The sequence below is a fragment of the Vicugna pacos genome, chromosome 34, assembly GCF_048564905.1.
Source record: "Vicugna pacos chromosome 34, VicPac4, whole genome shotgun sequence".
Classification (NCBI taxonomy): Eukaryota; Metazoa; Chordata; class Mammalia; order Artiodactyla; family Camelidae; genus Vicugna; species Vicugna pacos.
In genome coordinates this window covers 19,127,537-19,148,062 of record NC_133020.1, presented here as the reverse complement: position 1 = coordinate 19,148,062, position 20,526 = coordinate 19,127,537, and the positions used below count along the sequence as shown (strand labels likewise).

The 20,526-nt window shown below is 41.8% G+C and overlaps 1 protein-coding gene across 3 annotated transcripts in view; it reads right to left on the bottom strand.

Moving 5' to 3' along the window:
- FERRY3 (FERRY endosomal RAB5 effector complex subunit 3) overlaps window positions 1–20,504 on the bottom strand; it is a 29,270-nt gene extending 8,766 nt beyond the window's left edge. Inside the window, exons 1-10 of one of the 3 annotated variants that reach the window (XM_006210839.4) lie at window positions 20,214–20,504; window positions 18,379–18,581; window positions 16,655–16,800; window positions 15,198–15,379; window positions 11,866–11,965; window positions 11,633–11,754; window positions 9,001–9,107; window positions 8,447–8,644; window positions 7,482–7,610; window positions 3,660–3,734 (exon numbers count right to left, since the gene is read on the bottom strand). In XM_006210839.4, the coding sequence (XP_006210901.1) occupies window positions 3,660–3,734; window positions 7,482–7,610; window positions 8,447–8,644; window positions 9,001–9,107; window positions 11,633–11,754; window positions 11,866–11,965; window positions 15,198–15,379; window positions 16,655–16,800; window positions 18,379–18,556 (1,237 nt within the window). In that variant the 5' untranslated portion in view covers window positions 18,557–18,581; window positions 20,214–20,504. Of the gene's footprint in view, window positions 1–3,659; window positions 3,735–7,481; window positions 7,611–8,446; window positions 8,645–9,000; window positions 9,108–11,632; window positions 11,755–11,865; window positions 11,966–15,197; window positions 15,380–16,654; window positions 16,801–18,378; window positions 18,584–20,213 lie in introns of those variants that run through there. The other 2 variants (XM_015244956.3, XM_072954248.1) reach the window with 2 other exon arrangements.
- Window positions 20,505–20,526: the final 22 nt, after the last annotated feature.

Sequence of the window (20,526 nt, the reverse complement as noted above, 5' to 3'; positions counted from 1 at the left end):
AACCAGGATGGGCAGCCGGTGTGCGGCGGCTGCAGAGGGGAGTCAGGGACCAAACGATCACTGCTCCTTAGTTCTCGGAAAGAAGGTGATGAGAAAGGGGGCGTCATGTGCCTAGTGGCCATCTGTACGTCTTCACTGGAGAAGTGCCTGTTAAGGTCCTCTGCCCATCTGTGGATTGGGTTGTTTGTTTCTTTCCTATTAAGCTGTACGAGCTGTTTATATATTCTGCTTCAATTAAACAAAACTATACTTTAAAAAAAAACGGGGGTGTCAGGGAATTTTATGTTAGAGGTCACAACTGTTAGGAAGGGGCCACCGAGCAGTACGTAAACCAGATGAGGACCCGGCATTATTTTGACATAAATGCTCAAAATGTCCTATTTAAAGGAAACTCAACATGTAAAAGCAGGCTGCCTGATTACCCATCTTCCGTGCGCCCTAAATCTGCTCTCTCTCAGTTAACGGGTCCCATCTCCCTGCAGTTCGCCGCACAGGACGGAAACACGGAAGCTGCCCTTAATCACTGTCTTTCTCCCAGTGTCTCCACTGCAATCCATGATCCAAGCCACCATTTTCAGTATATCTCCAGCAAACAGCCCAATCTCTCAAATCTGAGCTCCCCATGTTCACTGCTATCACCCTAGACCATGCTACCGTCGTCTCTCACCCCGGTTTCTGTGACAGCCTCTTCATCTCTCTTCTCCTATTTTTGTCCACCTACCAACCGTTTTCACATCTCAAGCAAAAATGATTTAACTGTAAATCGGATTATATCACTCTCCTACTTAAAATGGTTCAACAGGCTGCACTACACCCAGAGAAAACCCAGACTTGGTCCCCTGCCTCACCCCCTGCCCCAGGCACACAGGGTAAGCTCCTCAGACACACAGAGCTCATCCCCCGCCCGGGGCTGCTGCCAGGGAGGCTCTCCCCATGGCTCCTGCACGGCTGCCGGCTTTTCGCCAATCACGTCTCACAGCAAAGGTCGCCTCCTCAGAGAAGTCTTCCCTGACTAGCCCATTGGATGGAGAGAGGACTCCCTCACCCCTCACTTAATCTCTTTCACGTTGGTCTGTTTTATTTCCTTCCTGGCACTGAAATTCTTTTGTTATTTGTCTGTGAGGCTGTTTTAAAGAGACCACTGTTTACACTCCACGACTGCAGGGACCCGGCCTCTCTTGCTTCCCGCGCGCTCTCCAGCGCGCGGAGCGGCGGGACCCGGTGCACGGCAGGTACTCGGGGAACACCTGTTCAGTGAACGGTAAACAGATGTTCTGGACTGAAGGCTGGCCCAGTGTTTATCAAAACTTACAATCCAGGCTTTTTACAGTCATTCTGTTTTCTACGTGGTCACACTAGCCATCATTTCTGTTCTGTAGTTTCTGTCACTATAAATAAATAAAATATGAAGCATATAGCACTGTGCTTCTGTGAACATGCCTGCTGCACTGGGAACCCGGCTGCGTCCCTCGAGGGACACTCTGCTCTTCTAAGAACGGCTCTTCCGTCACTAGGCCCTGCTCTCACGAACGTGCTCTCCCTCGCTTCTCAGGCATCATCTCAGGATTTTACCTCCGTTTACCCATAAACACAGAGTACATTTAAAGTACTTAATGCACTTGGGCACAGTGTTTAACCATTTCTCGCTACTAGCGCACGTAAGCTGTGCCCCCACTGGCAGGCCCCAAGGCAAAGGTCTTTTTTTTTCCTTTAACTTGAAAGAATTAGATAAACAGCAAAAGAACTGAAAGCGAGGCCAGTGACAGAGCTACCTCAACAGACCAGACAGAGGAACAATGGGAAGAAACTGTGCGGCGGGGAGCGGCGCAGCGGCGGCTTCCTCGGCGGGCGCTGGGAGACACACACTGCCGACTTCTCAGGAGCCCGGTGGACCGCGGGAACAGTGTCCCCCTGGGCCCGCGAGGCGCCTTACCTCCTGAACCCCCACTGGGAACTGAGATGATAGGAGTCAGAGCATTAGACGCGGGCTCCAGTCCAGCAGCGAGCCCGATGGCTTACTGCACAAGTCAGGTGCTCCTAATCCCCGGGCTGGCACGGCTCTGTCTGACCTCAGGTGACTCGCCCTGGGCCTCGCTGTACCCGTTAGGAAAGTGGGGGTCATGGAGCTGGCAGCAGAAGTCAAAATAACATGCCATCGTAGAGAAAGGACCGGACTGGGTATCAAGAAGATCCGCTCTCTAGCACTTACTGGCTGAGTGATCTTGGGCAAATCAATTCAACATACAGATCCTCTGTCCCTCGTGAATTAAATGGGAAAAGTAATGCCCGACTGCTTTCCTGACAAAGTTCTTGTGAGAACTGATGATGTAAGCTGTAAACACTTAGATAGTGATCAAGCAAACCCACTGCTTACAAGACACACAAGTAAAACTTCTCCTCTACAGCTGTAAAACTTGGGAGCATTTGTGACTCGGCCCCTCCTCCCCTCCGGTACACCGCCGGGCTGCGCAGGGCCCTGCAGCCAGATGGGGATTCAGACGCTGTCAGCACACTGAGCTGAACCGCTAAGACTCCTTTTCTAATGCAGCCTCACGCCATAGTCTCCTGGTGTGGTGGTATAATGAGATACTGACCTATAGGCTTTTTCCAAAAAAGGAGTAAGGAAGAGAATAAATAGAGCAATAAAGAGTTAAATTTAAAACAATCAGACGTCGGTACCTCCGGAATAGATAAGATTGGCACATTTCAAGCAAGCCACAAAACACAGATGATTTAAATTATGGATCTATGAAGAAAAATACAATAAACCCTGTCTCAATGAAGGTATTTTTAGATGGAGAGGAGGCCTATTTCCTGCTCCACAAGGTGGAGGAAGCAGCACGCCGTGACGCAATCCCGCCTCCGACGTTACCCACCGAGGCAGGACACCTGATGGTGGGAGGAAATTCGGAAGCTGATGACCACAAGCTAAGTGGTGGGGACTGATGAGGTGAGGGCCAGAGACGGGTGTGCTATTTGCTTAGATTAAGTGGAATGTGACCTACATGTAGAAAATCTGGGGAAGGAAATGTGAGGACACAACTTTGGTTATTTATGAAACTGCAAAATTTACCATTTACTTTAAAAGACTTGAGTCTTATAAAGTGAACAAACAGGTCCTCCCTACCATACAAACACCACCAAGGACCTTCAGAATGCTTTCAGTCTGGAAGAGGACCAGGAGACTGAATTTCCGGCAGATAAACAATACATCCACGAATAATAAAGAAAATTAAAGAAACAGAAAGCACAAAAATTTACGGGGAAATGGAAGAAAGATTCTAAATCAGACGGTCCATGTTCTTTTCACACGTTCAGCTGTTAAAACCCCCATGTGCGATTGTTTAAATTTCAGAATAAAAACTACTTCCTGGTTCATTTAAGAAACTACGAAACAATGTATAAAAGGGGAAACTTGAAATAGCAAACAACGGTAAAAATATGCAACTGCTTGAGCGATTTTTCTTGTGTGAATCTAAAAACTTAGTGCTGGTAGAAGAACGAAGGTTTAACTGCACAACACTGCGGCAGACAGTGTTCTCAAGTGATCCACTGACAGGTGTCTCGTAATGTACAACATAAGAACTTATGTTTCAAATCTATGCTTTCCATGTATGCGATTATAAGAAAATGGCAACTTAGGATAGGATAAAACTTACCAGGTAAGACATTTAAATAGTTCCGATCGGCATTCTTAGTTTTATCATCACTTCCTCCATTTCGATTTCCAGAATCTATTCGTAAGATAATGCAACATGAAAGAAACAACATATGAAAACATATTACTATCACTGCCACTCCCCAGGCAACCACAGCAACAGCAAACACGTGCCAGGATCTCTCCATGCAGGTGGTCTGACACATGCTTTACATGGACGGGTCTCATTTAACTCCTACAAACGCCCTCCAGCACAACCTTGTAAATCCTAGCGCGCTCGTCATTTTGTGCATGAGAACAGAGGCGTAGATGGAGTTAGTTCACTTAGCGAGGCACGCGCTGGGAAATGGTGGCACCAGCTCTAGGACTTGCACACTCAGATTCCAAATCCCATGGTTCCAACCACACTGGACTTGCCAATGCCCTGTTTTTCATCTGGGAGGTTCAGGGCACTAAGTACACATAAAACACTCATTAGATAGCTGTGGTGCGGCCATGTTTATTTTTAGCATCGGAGTCACCACTGTTGACACAACTTGTTCAGGACTACGAGCTAATGCTTAGCAGCCCAGAAAGCACTTGATATTCAGCCCATTCCTGAAATTTGTTGCTTCTCATCTGACACCGTACAATTTCTTTCAAACAGGTATGTGAGATTCTGTTTCAGGTGGAACATTTTTTTTTCAGATATTCAGTAGTTTTTCTTTCTTTCTTTCTTTCTTTTCAGAAGGTGTGATATTACTCTGAAGGACACATGTTGGTACAATAAAATATACTGCAACTGACCGTACACTGTTACAGTTGAACTCAGACTGTTTTACATACGAACACGTATTTTTAATAGAAGACAAATCTGAGTTTTATAAGAATTCTACAAGAACTCAAGAATGCAGGATGAGTATCAGCAGTCAAAGCAGCTATCTTTAAGAGGCTGTTTATTTATTCCAATTAAATATAAAACTATATTGAAATGGCCTTCAACATCAGAAGATCACTTGAAAAGTCAGAACTTCAAATGAGGAAACTGAAAACAACAAGGAAATATTATGGTTTCAAAAAAATTCTGACAAAAATAGCCTCACATTTTACCTGCAGACTACTTTGAATAACTGATTTATAACATCGTACCTTGTAAACGCACGTATGTTACAAACAGACAGAGGGGGAGAGAGAGTCACAGAGAGAAGGTTCTGGGTGGCCAGAACCCAAACCTAGTGCAACAGTCTGATTCTCACGGTCATGTAATTGACAGGCTTCAAATAAACGTTTGCTTGCAGCACAGAGAACATGAACTCATAAATAAGGACCCTAATTTTGTTCACGTGGGATGTGAACAAACAGAATCCCTACCAAGCAAACAAGAACGAACAGTTCATGGTTCATGTTTCAATGGTACCACCTTGTAATATTAAGAAGATGGCTACCTTTGAAAAATGTATATAAAATGTGTACAAAAAATTAAATTGCTTTTGGCTCATGATGAACTGCAGAATTACAAAGATGCTAATATAACAAACACAGTAAGAGACAAGTGGAATGTCTTGGGAAAGACAGTACTTGCGAACCAGGATGTGAACGTGGGCACGCCCAGAAAGGGAAAAGACGAAGGAAGTGTTTTTGCAAGCTCTTCTGTAACGACACGTGGGTCCTTTAAGAAAGGAGTCTTGTATAAAACTGCTTGTTTCACTGACTCACTTAAACCACAAAATAGTTGCTTGAACAAGAACAAAATACTACCACGATGTACACACACCACCCTAACCGTGTGTGGTTTAAAGCTTCCTGTCACTGCACACTTTCTCTCTCATCAGTAAACTTAGCATCCTCCTCCTCCTCCCACCCCTGGCCTGATCTCAACCTGCATGCTTTGGGTCACTACTAAGAATAATAGTAAAAGGCTTCTGAGCACACCACTGCTAGTGCGAACGAGACGGAGGAGGAAGATGAGAGAAGATCAAGAGGATGTGCTGAAATTTTCCAGAAGGGTCTTTGTTGGGATATGCTTCCACACTGACTTCCTGATACTCAGCCTGGCTCTGTTGCACGTCACACGTATTGCCACAGTGAAACCACAGCTAACTAGAGTGGAAATACAAGCTGGTGGAGTCGCGATGGCGAGCAACTGCAGACACCACCACCATTACAAATGTACATGTCCCTTACTCAGGGACTTCTCTTTATGAACCCACCCTATAGATGTGCTCACACGTGCAAGATGGCATGTGTGTAAGGTCATTCACGCATTACTACTTATGACAGCAAAACTTTGGAATAGATTAGATGTCTATCAATAGGAAACTGATTAATAACGGGATATCCCACAACGGACCACTGCGCAGCAGTCAAACGGCACAGGGAGGCTCCTTCTGTACTGACACAAGATGATGTCCAGGACAAATTACTCAGTGAACAAAAGCAGAATACAGAAAAGTGTGCAGAGAAAGCTGCCGTTTGCGTGAAAAGGGAAAACAAATACACACACACGTGCTCTCTCTCTCACACACACGTCCTGAAGGTACACGTGACACAGCGCTGTCCACCTCTGGAGTGGGAAACTGGTGTGAATCTTGAAATTGTTTTATCCATGTAAGAAATGATTAAAATACAAACAAAACTTTTTGTAAGTCTACTGAATAAACATGGACACTGCAGTGAATGCTAATCAAGTCAGGTCTAGACAGCCACATTCCAGCATCAGGGGAAAGGGAGGAATCCCATTATTAGACGGGAGAAAGGAATAAAGACACCAAGCAAAGATGCAGCGATCCCCGTCTCATCACTACAGAACACAGAACGTGAACCGAAAGTACTACAAGGGTTTCCTTTAAACACTGCGTTTGTAAAATAAACAAACAAAACAGACACCCAAAGCACCAGAAGTGGATTTAAAGACTGACCAGCAACCATTTAAAAACACACCGAGTTTTATTTCTTGGGCAAGGTAATCAGATTTTTATAAGAAATAGTAAAATACCGAGCATGCACTCAGGCCAGGTAAGAGCATGCACTGTAATTTTATGCCTGTGGCACAGTATGAAATGTCAGGAAAATAGGAAAAACACACCTTACACATACTTTAGAATGACTGCCCTCATATTTAGCTCCTGACTAAACAAACCTATGGCACCAATTCAACTTACAATTTCATGTTTCGATTCAAAACAGCAGAATTCCTCTGTAATCTGAGTCAGAGTGTGTTCTTTTGGCCTTCCCTAGGTCTTCACTTAAGTCTTCCTATGCATAAGCAGAAAATTTCTGGAAAAAGATGCCATGGACTTTTTCCATAGCTTAGTCATTTCCCAGTAAATTTCCTAGAAGGATGTTTAGATTGTGGGTAAGTATAGAGAACGCAGGGCATAGTTCTAAACATAGTGATTTCTTAAAAGAACAACCAAAACCAATTCTTGTAACTGATGTCATGTTACGTAAATGGATCAAAGATGGAACATACAAAAAGGGTGTATTCTGGGCTATTTACTCTATGATTTCAATGCCCTCGGTGGTAATAATCGTATCCATTTTAGAGATACAGAACCTGGACAAAAGATCACCAATGTCCCCCAGAGCGCCTGCTTCGCCCAGTGTATAACTACAGGACTGAATTTTAGAAACAGGTTTTCAAGGGATCTTGAACAAAATCACACAAAAAAGGAAATTAAGAACAATTTAAGCTTCTAAAGATCTTGACTTTTCTTCTTAATTTCTTTCTTCCACCTTCCCACCTACAAAACTTTCTGAATTTCCGATGGCCCATATGCTAGGAGAGTGCTTAGGGACAGAACACATTGAAAGCAAAATTTTTAAAAATTCAAGTTGGACTGACCGTGTGCGTCTTTCAGCTTGCTCCTGCGCTGGGTTCTGGCATAAAGTACCACCTGCTGGACAACCTCCAGCTGCTCTTCGATTCGGGGAAAGTGAAAGTCAGTGCATTCCTGGCAAACCGTGGCGAAATCTAAGGGACCCAACACAGTTACAAACTTCTAAAGGTGAAGTATCACGTACTTAGTATTACAGTGAGATCCAGGAGAAACAAGGATAAAATTCACAAGGACGACCGCTCACACTCAGCCTTTCAATAATTACGTCTTACTAAGTTAGGGGACAACAATTTTGTTTTGATCAGAAACTTAATGTCTCAATCACTCAAAAGAGTAAACAGTTAACGGACAAGGAAATTTTAATATAATTCCAAACCTTCTTTAAACAATAGATACTTTGACCATAATCCAGTCCCTAAAAGTGCTAAAAAGTAAGAAGGTTCTTATGTTTATGATAGACTATAAAGTCTATTTAAGCTTCTTTGAAAAAGTTACACATTTTAATCCATTTTACTCATTTAAAAATTTTAAATAATCATAAAAAATGAATCGTACTAAGAAGGAAGGTAGAATTTACCAAGCATATTTAAGAAATAGGTTATTTAAAAAAAAAACAAAGAAAAAGGACAAATGGATGAACTAAAATTCACTGAGTCAGGATCTGCTTCTAAATTGAAAAAGACATTTATATCTTGATTATTCTTTTTGTTCTGTCTTGAAACTAGGATCCTCTAAGAGTATTATCTACAGTAAGTTGGCATCTTAAGAAAAATTAAGTATCCCGATGCACTCTTTGCAGGTGAAGTGTGAAACGCGTCCCACACAGCTGGGCCTGGACCTGGGTGCTGTCCGGTCCACTTGAATCTGGGGTGACTACTGCTTTTTTTCAGTTCTCCCATCATTCCTTTCTTTTTAGAATGGCATTAAGTGGAGCAATTTGATGAAATGGACATGCACGAGGCCAGCGCACCTCTCTTGATGCCGCTGTACGAATTGATGCGATTATCCACCAGCAGCACCAGGCCGCAGAGGGACGTGGAGTAGAGGGACAGCGCCGTCTGCAGCCGGTGCAGCTTCACGCCGCTGCGGTGGTGCCTCTTGTGCCTGCAGAAGTCTAGCATGTCGGCCCTCAGCAGCCGCAGGTTATGCATGGTCTTCAGCTGGGCTCCTGCGGGAGAGGCAACAGCCCCAGAAAGATACTCAGACAGCTGCGAAAATCGAGCAGAACAGGATGCAGATCTCTATGGCAAGAATCCAGACAAATCTGTGCTCCAAGTAATTTTAAAGGGGCCCTGCAATTGTCTGTTTTGATAACTATTTAATCTTCCTATTTGCAAAAGATAATATATGAGCTAAAACAGAAAACTTACAGCTAACAAACTACAGACTTCCTTGGAGCAGAACATAATTTTTAATAAAAAGAACCTGGTAGAGTCTACTCATATGCTAGGATTTTTCTCTGACAGCAGTAAAAAGTTTCACAAGTTACAATACATTATGATGGCAAAAAATGAATACACTTGCCTAAGTGAATGGTGAAACTCTCTTCTAACTTTCTCTGTTCCTCATAAATCCTTCCATTTGCTTCTGCAGATTCTCTGAACTGATTTGGTTGAACTTTAATTTCCTCACTGAAATCAAGAAAAATTATCGATATGCTTTTTGTATATGTGATTGTCAAGAACCTTTCTGAAAGGAAAGAACACTTTACAATGGAATGAAATGAACCTCGCGGCTGCAAGCAGCACCTAATCCGTGGAGGCACGGGAGAGCGCCAGCGCCCACAGGCCCTGGAACGCCCACCTGCCCTTCCGCTTCTTTGGTTATTTCTTCCAGGAAGTAACGCATATTATTTTTTCTCAGTCATTAAAATATCAATTCATGTGCTATCATTTAATATTTCTTAGTAGCCTAAGAGAATGATTAAATGATGTAACTAACATTACTTTTACATGTTTAAGATGACATATTTAAATAAATACAGTATGTCCTATAGCAGATTGAGGTCTGGCAAAACTGGAAAATAAGTGAAGTGGTAGATATAAAAATTTAAAAGTCAAACAAAAGGAATAATTAAAAAATGAAGTTCATTGTGACATACGCATAGCCTTTCTCTATTTTTTTTTTAACCATTTCCTGTTTTTTCCCATCAACATTCTCCCGTGAAAGGACCTCTCTCTGCCCACTCTGCCCTCACACTCTCTGGAAAGGTCTCCATGGGGCGCCAGAGCCTTGCAACCGCTCAGTGCAAATCCCACGGGTGCTGAGGATGGCACGAGTCTGTCATCGTCATCCATTTCCCTGACTGCCTTTTGGGGGTAAATCCAAACAGTCTCATTAGCATCGCTGACTGATTTCATAGTAGATATGGCAAATTTAAACCTAAAAGTAACGTATATTAATTAAATAGAAATATGAAATTTAAAACATTTTATTTATTCAAATGTATTAAACTTATTTTAAATGTATTTAGGAGAATACTTTTAAATAATAAAGGTAAACATAAAATGAAGTAGTTTCATATTAACCCTAACTTTTCCCGAGCCCATCAGAGATTTAAGGTAACAAAGCAACTGAGAAACTGAACTCGGAAGTGTGACAGGGCGGGGAGAGGTGCCCGGACAGCTTCCATCTTGGCAGAGCACGGCAGAGATGAGTTGCTGCAAGGGGGTGAGGAGAAGTCAGCTAAAGCGGTAATGAATTCTTGAAGGTCCAGGATGGGCCGGCGCGCAAGCTCGGCCAGCCCGGAGCTGCAGGCACCACGGGCGCCGCAGGCTTTGACAGACTCTTCCCCACTGGCTTCCACCAGGCGTCTCCGCTGAAACGATGCGGGCAGCGCGGGAGAAAAGTCACCCACTCGGTGGCACAGGCAGAAATGCTAAAGGTGCCCCAAGCCCAAGGCGCAGACTCACAGGCTGAAGCTGGCCCAAGACCACAGAGACCTGCCTCCTGCCCCAGTGACGAGCCTGGCTCCAAGTGCCAGGGAGCAGCCAGCAGCCTGAGGCTCACCACTGGCCATCACAGCGTGCAGATGTCCCCAGCCTGCCCGTCCCCCTACCTCTCCCTTTGTATTGTGTTCAGCACTATTTTCGTTTGAAGTGAAGAATATAGCCAAACACGTCAGTGTCCAGGATGTTACTCCATTTCTAATTATAAAAAATTGTTTAAATATTTCTAAGGAGTTGTCCTGGGGAGAGCACCACCACCAATGAGAGATGGTAATAAGAGGTGCTGAGGACGGTACCGGCTCGTGAGTTTAACGACAGTCCCCCGTCCGCCTGTCTGCACGCCCGTCCCATAAACATTTATTTATGTGCCTGTGTCAAGAGCTAGACACTTGGCAAAGATCTGGGTATATGACAGCAGAAAAAACAGACATGGTTTCTGTCTCCAAGGCAAGATGGGAGGGGGAGACTGACATCATACAAATAAAATGCTATTTCTACATGCTTACAGCAAATGCCAGAAAACGCTGGACACAGGATTATCATAGTGTACTAAATATATTTCCAATTGAATATACTCTAGGGTTTGAAAGAAGACAGAGCACACTCTAGGACAGCAAAGATGCGGGGAACGCAGCCAGGAAGTAACAGGCAGCATCGGCTCCAGGGCCACACGTGGAACACGATGCAGCGAGGCTGCGAGGCGCCACACGAGTCAGGAATTACAGAGAGTCCCTCACGCCCCTTTTGCACCCTGGACATGCTTCTCTCCCGCACGTGCCACTCTGTGCAGTACTGTTTCATTTACAGGTCAGTCTCTCAAGACCATAAGCTCCACGTAGGCAGTTATCTTTTTTGTCTTTCTGTTCAGAAAGTACTTGGCATTCAAGATGCATTCAACCAATGTTCAGTATAGCTTAGAACTGCCCTGCAAGGAAACCGGTGTAAAGGAGCAAGTACCCGGGGTATCCAGTCATACGCACCCACGAGACTACAAGGCTAAGTCCTAGGGTGGAGATCACCAGTTACCACCTCCCCCAAACAACCCACAGAAAGTCTATGAAACAAAAGGTGTTGGATGAAGTATAAAATAATCTGGAACTTTCATTGGTAATTTAAATATACCTACAAATAAAAGGTTCAATTTTACAATAAATACAAACTAGCACGAACAGTGACCTCGTCTAACGAGGACACCGTCTGATTAGTACCTGAGGGAGCTGTTGTTGGGGTTTTTTAAGTCTTGATGAAGTTTTATCACCCATTCCTGATACTCCTGCTTCTGAATGGCTGTTGATTGTTTTAATTCATTTGCCCATTTATTTTCTAAGTCCTAAAAAGAGACAGTACACCAACTAGTTAATTTCTCTCTTTCTTTCTTTCTTTTTTTTACAAAAATGAGTAAGTAGAAGCTGCAATGTAACAGTCACTGGACTTCACTTACTTGCTGGGACTCGAAATGCTGAGCAGCCAGGGAATTCACATCTTGATCTGTCAGGGACTTTCCCAATTCCTGCATCACCTTTTCCATTTCGACACCTTGTCTAAAACATAAATAAGCAAATGAGGTAAACTCATCAAATTGCTAAGGGACACAACCACTCCAGATGGAGCAATACCCATGGAGCGAGAAGACAATTTTCATTTCTCAGGAACATGCCCAGGTATGGCAACTATAGTATCTGGAAAGCACTCTGAAGCCCTGGAAATGGAGATGTGGAAACAGTGATGGTAAAGCCATATAATATCAACAGTGTCATCTGTGCAGCCAAGTCTGAATCTAAATTTAGTGCGTCTTTCAATTTCCATGGCCAATACTGAAAAGGCCAGACCCTTTTTCACCTGTAGACTCCCATAAAGAAGATTCTCTGCAATTCCAGCTTAAATATATTTTCCATTTATTTGAACATGAGTTAAAGTCACTTCAACTTCTGAAAGGTAGCTTCTACTATAACCAGAAGCTGCCAACGAGGTTCTAAGGGTCAAACTGGTGCTAGGGCACAAAGCTCCCTTTCTACATTTATCCAAATAAATAATGTGCAGAAATTAAAAGTGGAAGAACTAATCAATGGTATAGAAGCTCAGACGTTGGTTATTTACAGGGGAAAGGGGTCGGGACTGCCAGCTGGGCATGGGGGAGCTTCTGCAGTGCTGGGAATCACCTATTTCTTGGTCTGGGTGACGAGTCCATGAATGTGCCTACTTTGTGAAAGCGTATTGAGCTGTATACCTACAGCTTATGCCTTTTCTGTATGTTATTATTTTAATAAGTAAGTTCACTTAAAATTATCTTCTAACACAAATGTATTAAAAAAGCTTATCCTAAAACATATTTTAAACTTGGAGAATGAAATACAGACATGAACTAAAAGGATTTTATTTTTATTCTAGTTAATTTAAGTAAATTGCTCTTAAAAGAGAATTTATACTTATTTAACAACTGATTAAGATACTTACATGTATATGATAAATGAAACTCATCCATGTTACACATTCATACATTTCTATATATACCTCCTAGTACTACATATTCAATGCCATTTAATCACCACTGAAATCTAATGCAGGTGACCTTACTGTTTAATAACTACTAGAGGTCAAATGAAGATCATGTTTGCAAGTAAGAATTTTATTTAAAACAGAAATAACTGCTAAGCATTTAAATACAAACTTCGATACAAATATATTAATATTTTACATTACACATGTTCCCTCTAGTGGATAAAAAGTGTCATTACCATTTTTAAGTTTAAAGAAATATGTTGAATCTGGTTTGCTAAAAGAAGCAAACTTTCAGTGAGGGAAAAAAGACTAAGAAATAACAAGTCTGCAAATAAAATCTCACGAACATTTATTTCACCCGAACTGTATCAGACATGCAAGCAGCTAATGATATAGTTAATGATACAATATATACTTTCCAGGATTAAAATCAAAGGAAATTCTACTGTTTCAGATGCAATACTAACTATCCATTGGCTCGGTGTGCCTGGCAGGACCATTCTGACAATCTGCACGCTACCTCACAGACACTTAGGAAAAAAGCTCATTATAACTCTCCTGATGATGGACTGACTGACAGAAACTGTCTCTGACAGATGCAAAATGGAATTCAAATGAAAAGAGCAATAAAAAAGTGTCACTTCTGCTCATGAATTAGATAGATGAATTAAGCACCAAAATCTTGGGTGAATGTCTACCAATGAATTCCAATTTACCATAACTTGTACTGTTCACCTTTGCAATGAATACTACCTACCTTAACAATAAAATAGCTTATTTTTATTTTTTAAGCTAACAGTTTGGACGTGTGAAAAATAAACTATAAGACAGTTCTTAAAATAAATGTTTTCAAATCTTGTTTGTATGTTTGGGGAGGGGGAAAGCAAAGCTCCATCAAGAGTCTGGCCAGAGGACATTTCAAAAAATGGCACAGTCACAAAAAATAAAGGTACTTTGGTCCTAATAACTTTCACAAAGAAATTTGAGATGAGCACCATTAAAAACAATTTCCGTAATGCCGTGCACGCCTGAGGCCTCACACAGGGGCTCTGGAGGTGATGCTCGCTACTAGGCTCTGCTAGGTTGGGAAGAAGCATCTACAAGGAGAAGTGGGTCCTGAATCATCACCACAATTTATAGAAGTACTTACTAGGAAGCAATCTGGAAAGTCATGCTTTAAAATAAATAACGTTAAATTTTTTTTACTTACTCTGAGGAAAAAAATGAATCATAAAAGTACTGTAAGTCATACAGAATGAATTCAAATCCAATTAAAATTTCTTGGAATAATACGAGTATTGTTTTTTTTCCGAATGTAAATGAGTTTACGAAACGAACCGTAAGAGACCATGGACTCACTAAATAACAGGGTTCAAAACAGGTTCTGAATAGGGACACAGCACGGTAGTGGTTAAGGGTTTTGGAACTAGACTTCTTGGTTTCAAGTCCCAGCTTGTCCTGAGACAAGTTACTGACCTCATTTGAGCCTCAGTGTCCTCATCTGTCCCCATACAACGGGGACAATAGTAGTAGGACTGTGGTAAGGCTCAAGTGAGGCGGGGCATCTGTCACGGACTGCATGTCTGTGTCCTCCCCAGGATTCCCATTTTGAAGCCCTAACCCTCAAGTGATGGTATTGGAGGTGGGGCCTTGGGGAGGTAACTGGGTTCACATGAGCTCACGAGGTTGGAGCCCGCACGAAGGAGTCAGCGCCTAGAAGAGGAGACGCTACAGCTCTCTGCTAGGAGGGACGCACCAGGAGCACGCAATGAGGAAAGGCCACGTGAGCAAAGCCAGAAAGGCACTGTCCCCAGCCAGGCAGCGGGTCCTCACCAGACACTGGGTCTGCTGGCACCTTGATCTTGGACTACCCAGCCTCCAGACTGTGAGAAATAAATTTCTGTTCTTCGAGCTGTCCTGTCTGTGGTTTTTTTCTAGAGCAGCCTGAACTAAGACAGCACCCAAACCACCTTGCACAGCACCGGGAACAAAGCCGACCTTCAACAGAGGTAAGCCAGTCCTCTTATCAGAAGTAAGAATAAAGCCACCGTAATTCATTTAGGTAAAGCACTTCAGAACTTTATGAACCTACGAGGACCTCACCTTCCCAGTTGCAATCACAGATTTCAACACACTAGAAAACTAGTCTCTAACAATAAAGATTTTTTCTATTTTTATCCTTCAATTTTATTAAAAAATGAGAACAAGTCATGCTGCAGCCTTTTATCTGACAATGCAACATTTAATTATGATAATGCAAGGAATCTGAAATACCTCTCTCGTAGTTTTTTCAGCTCCACATCTCTTTCACCAATCAGTTCTGAGATGCTAACAAAGTAATTGTGTTCCAAGTTTAGGAGAGTCTCAGAGGCAGGGGAATGGATGAGGTCATGGTACACATCTGCAAAGTCCTCATCCCAGCTGGGCTCCTCCGGCCGCGCGTGCTCTAACGTGGTCTACGAGATGAGACAGGTTCTGAAGTCCTCATGTAGCACTTTGATTTAACAGTACTCCAAAAGTACGTATATTATGATTCCATTTTTGTACATCAAAGGACAGAAAGACTCTCTATGTATGTGTGTATATAGTTTACATAGGATTACCTGAGTATGCAAAAAATAATATGGGAAGATATAAACTAAGTTGTTAATGTGGGTTACCTGGAGGCAGGGAAAAGGGGAAGGTGTTAATGTGGAGGAAGGAACAGGAATTGACCATGATAAAAAAAAAAAAGTGTGTTAAGATCCCATTTCTGTAAAACACACACACACTCTAAGGGATGACCAACAAAATGCTACTGGGGACTTCAGCAGAGTGAGATTTCTGATGACTTATATTCTAATGTACTGCAAAATGCAATAACTTCCGTCTATTAATTATATAATCAGGGAAAAGCTTTTCACTATTAGAAACATATTGCTAAAAAGGTTTTGTGGGCTATATATTTATAAAATCAGGTTACATCTGTGTGGTAACGCTGACCTTAAAAACCCAATTCGTGCATAGGATTTTAAATCAAGACATATGTGTGCGATTTTCATATTTTGAGCTTCTCAAGGACTGTTTTCTTTATAAAATATAAGTATGCTTTTAAGTATATGAAAACAGTAGCTATCAAAATGAAGGAACTGAGTAAATGCCGATAAACAGGAAAAACAGGAACAGGGGCAAAATAGAGAAACCCTGGGCACACACAAAAATACAGTGGGGGGACAGATGTCTGCAAACACATCAGACATGCACGGTGCCTTACGGGGAGGAAACTGACACGCTGAGAAGTCCCTTGTCAAAGGTCATACAATTTCATGACAAAAGTGGAAATAACATGAAAGTTTCAGTTTTTTTTTCTATTATGGATCTCTGTAGACAGATATCTGAGAAAAAGAACAATCTAAATTCTTCCCTTTTCTTACCAATGCGAATATCAGAAACTGCCGTCTGCGACATGACTAAATGCTGGATGTGGGATGTCAGCTGCTCAGGGGAGAAAGTGGGGCTCGGTGGGAGCTGACACCCAAACCCTCAGCTCCCTCAACTGGCATTCTCTCTCTTGCCCCCAACAAACATCTCCCCGAGCTCCTTTTGCTGTGTCCACGGGCAGGCAGTAGACAGCACCTTAAACTTACAGAGTGCTGCATGTCAACTACATCTCAGTACAACCAGGGGGAAAAAAACACCCTCATCAAAGTCCAGAATACCCTTTAAATCTACAACCTGATCTATTTCCTCACCTCAGCGTAGGCTTTGGCCCATGACCCTGCCAGCTGATGCAAGTCCACTTCACCGGATGTCACAGCCTCCAGGCAGGCTTCAGCATCTCTGTCGTGATCTCTGAGCGATTCTTCTTCTATAAACTGGCTCAGAGCTTCTTTTAAGTCTGTGAGACGGACAACAAATACCATGGTACATGGTCAGGAACATTTCACCTGGCTAAGCTAAGCTTTCCAATGTGAAATTTATCAAGCCTATACAGAACATCTAACTAAAATAAAACCAGCTTAGGGCATCATTTAACTAATCTCACAATTATTTTTCTGTACAATTACAGGTTACTGAATGGTCAAAACTCTTAACTCCTATATATAACCTTGATACTAATTTTAAAAATGTTAATTTTTAAAAAATTTTTTATTCATTTATTTTTAAAAACCTACGATATTATTTTTTTCAATTGAAGTATAGTTGATTTACAATACTGGGTTAATTTCACATATAAAGCAAAGTGATTCTGTTACTTTTTTTTTTCAGATTATTTTCAACTACAGGCTATAATGAGACATTGAATGTAATTCCCTGTGCTATACAGTAAATCCTTGTTGCTTACCTAAAAAATGATAATTTCTTAAGACCAACTCTTTGTTTGAAACTGAGTTGGGAAAAGGACAGATTTAGAGGGTTTGAAAGTTTCTGTGCTTCAGTGAGTTTTCTACATAACTTTAAAGGGTATATACTGTTACATTATTTGAATTTCAAAGAGAAATTGAGTGATTAGCATATTAAAACTGATTTATTTCAGATGATCTGTAATTCCAAATTTAGAGACACTATTTAAAGACTGATTAAAGAGCCCCGGGATAGAAACCAGGATACCTGCCTGTGTTTTGATCTTGGCTCTGTCACTACGTTTTTAACTTCAGACCAGAAGTTCTCAGTCTTTAGGAAGCATTAGGCTTCTCTGTGGGCTACTGACATAGACTGCTGTACACCACCCCAGAGTTTCTGATTCAGCAGAAATTGGATGGAACCCAAGAATTCCCATTTCTAAAAAGTTCCCAAGTGATACTGTACTTGCTGATCAGGGTACAATTTTGGAGAACCACTGCTGTAGGCAAATAATTCAACCATTTTATGTACCAGTTTCCTTATTTGTAGAGTGAGATTGTGCTAGAAAGTTTTCAGGTTTCCTTGTAAGTTAACCTTCTATGATCCAACATATTCTCAATGAAAAATACTTTCCTCATCTGTAGACAGAACACAGATCTTTAAAAATTGTTTAATACAGATGACTTTATGGTATAATTTAGGTAAGCAAAGATTATTGAAAGATTAGTATCCCTTCTTTCATGACATCTCAGGAATTGAGGGCCAGATCATTAAAAGGGCAATACACTTAGCATAAAATTATATAATATCATAATTAGTGATAACTGAAATGACTTATGAATTCACTCAACTAAAGTTAGAGAGTAAGAAGTCTAATCTAGACTCTGTAACCAATTTTTCATCAAACTTAATTTTAATTTTTATAATAAAATGCCTAACAAACAACTACAAGGGATATAGAAAAAAAATACAAAATAAAACAAAGGCCTGGAGAGCCTTTTAATTCTTGAAAAGTTTCACATTTTGTGGTTGTTTCCAACGTTTCTCAGGCTTATGCTTTATAATACGAACCTTCTAATGACAGAGACTATAGAAAAATAATAAAGTGGTATTTTAAAAAGTCAGTCCTCACCTTTTTCTATGAAACACGGTAAATTGTGCAGCAGCATCAGACGTCCATGTAAATGACTGGCATTCTCCTGGACAGGGAATTTGAGAGGCATCCTCAGTTCTAAGCACTGACTTCCCACTTTGAATTCATATACAAATTCCCTCTCTCTGTTGCAGAATCTTTCTCTGTTTTTCTTCATCTTCTTTGGCAGGATTTCTATAGAACTAACAAAAACACCCAGCAGGTAATAACTCCATTTTAAAAACCATGATGTTTCATTATTGCTGTACCACTTAAAAGAGAATGTTTCACCACTCAGAGATTTTATCTGTGAGACTCTGAGCCAATTATTCTAGTCTTCCCCATGTGTATCCTTGCATTTTCATCTTTTCTTTTTTCTGAAAGAAAAAAGAGAGCCGGACTGTTCTTTTTTTTTTTTAAATAAAAAGTTTCTTTTAAACTTCATTTAAGAAAACAATTATGCCCATAAAGCACTTAGCATTCCTAGGTAGAGTTCTTAAGAACAGATAAGGAACATGGAGAGAAAGCAGAGAAGATTCTTAGGAAGAGATGCGTGGCGGGCAGATACAGTTTATGAAATACTTGGTGAATACAAAGTCAAAGAAACAGGTCGGGGAACAGTGAATTATGGAAGATCTTAGAGGTTGTGGGTGTGAGATCCGATTGGAGGTGGAGGGAAAGGAAATGGTGTTGGAAAGATTACCAGGTGGGAAAAAGATATATGGAAAATGTAAAGTACAGGACTGCCCACAAGGCAAACTGGACAACTATCTGGAAAGAAGAAAATCTAGTCAAACAGAATAAAAGTCAACATCAGTTAAAGATGTACTTATGAGTCTCCTAACTGGACTCCCTGTTGATAGGCATTGCCCCATCAACTCATTTCTCACACTAGTCTCTACACTGAAGTCACAGTCACCTTGTTAAAGTGCATATCTGATCATGTTGCTTATCTGCTTAAAACCTAAGACATTCTACTGCTCTCAGGATACAATATAAACTCCTTAATGTAGTTTTCCATGCCCCTGCTTATACCTCCAAACTTTTCTTTCAGCACCTGCACCCTCTTATCCGCAACACATAAATTTACAAATTTTATTTTCCAGCCACACCTAACTTCCTTCAATACCAAATCTCCCTTTCCACTCCCAACTTTTCGAAAGGCTTTTCCTTTGCCTAGAGCACTTCCACTGCTCTTCTTTCCTCGGCCAACAACTACTCATCCGTCATGTCTCAACTTAGGCCCCAGGAAGCCTTTTAATTTGTAGGACTGTCATATGGATTAATCAAATAATAAATACGAAGCATCTGACAAACATAAAGATGACCCATTAATGGAAGCTGGTAAAAAAATAATAAGTAAGAAGCAGCTCTACAAGAACATACAAATAAAAATAAATAATCCTAGGCCGTTGAGTACACATGACGCAGGCAAAGGCAGTAAAGAAGCATTTTGCATGGAACTGAAAACTACGGAAGCACGGGCGTATGGTCTATTCTCGTTTAGTCAATATTTTCGGTAAACAAAAACCATTAGCTCTGGTTTCAACTGGTTCAACATTTAGATTTATTGTGTCTCAACAAATGGATACTTTAGTTCCCTCTCCCCACTTGTTATTATTAGCAAGGCTGAAATCAAGGGAAGGCTCCCCTAAAATAGTGGGATGGGGGAGGACAGCTGGACCAAAAGCGCGGAGGCTCTGAGGCTTAAATGCGTCAGGGGAAGGGAGAGCTGGGCCGAGAAGCCCCAGCCGGACGAGAGGAACAGTCCCCCGAACCGCCAGTTAGACGGTTTCAGGGTGAAGGGGGCCTCCCCGTCCCGGTTGCGGGCTCACCTCCGTGGCTCCTGGAGTTCCCAGCCGACCGCACTCGGCGCGCTGTCAACCGTCAGCTGACCATCGCCCTGCTTTCACAGCCGGAAGATCCGCTTCAGCAGATTCGCCCGCTTCTGTTCCTCTTTCCTAGCACCTTGTAGAAAGTTTCTCGGTGTAAATGTACCCTATTTCAATACTACCTGAGTCGAATCATTTAAAAAGTGTAAGAAGGTGTGTTTCTACCGTTCCTGTGCATTTCGGAGACGGCGCAGAGGTCACTGTCGTGACGAAAGTGCAGCGGCGAAGCACGAACCCCGCTCCGGCAGACCGGAAA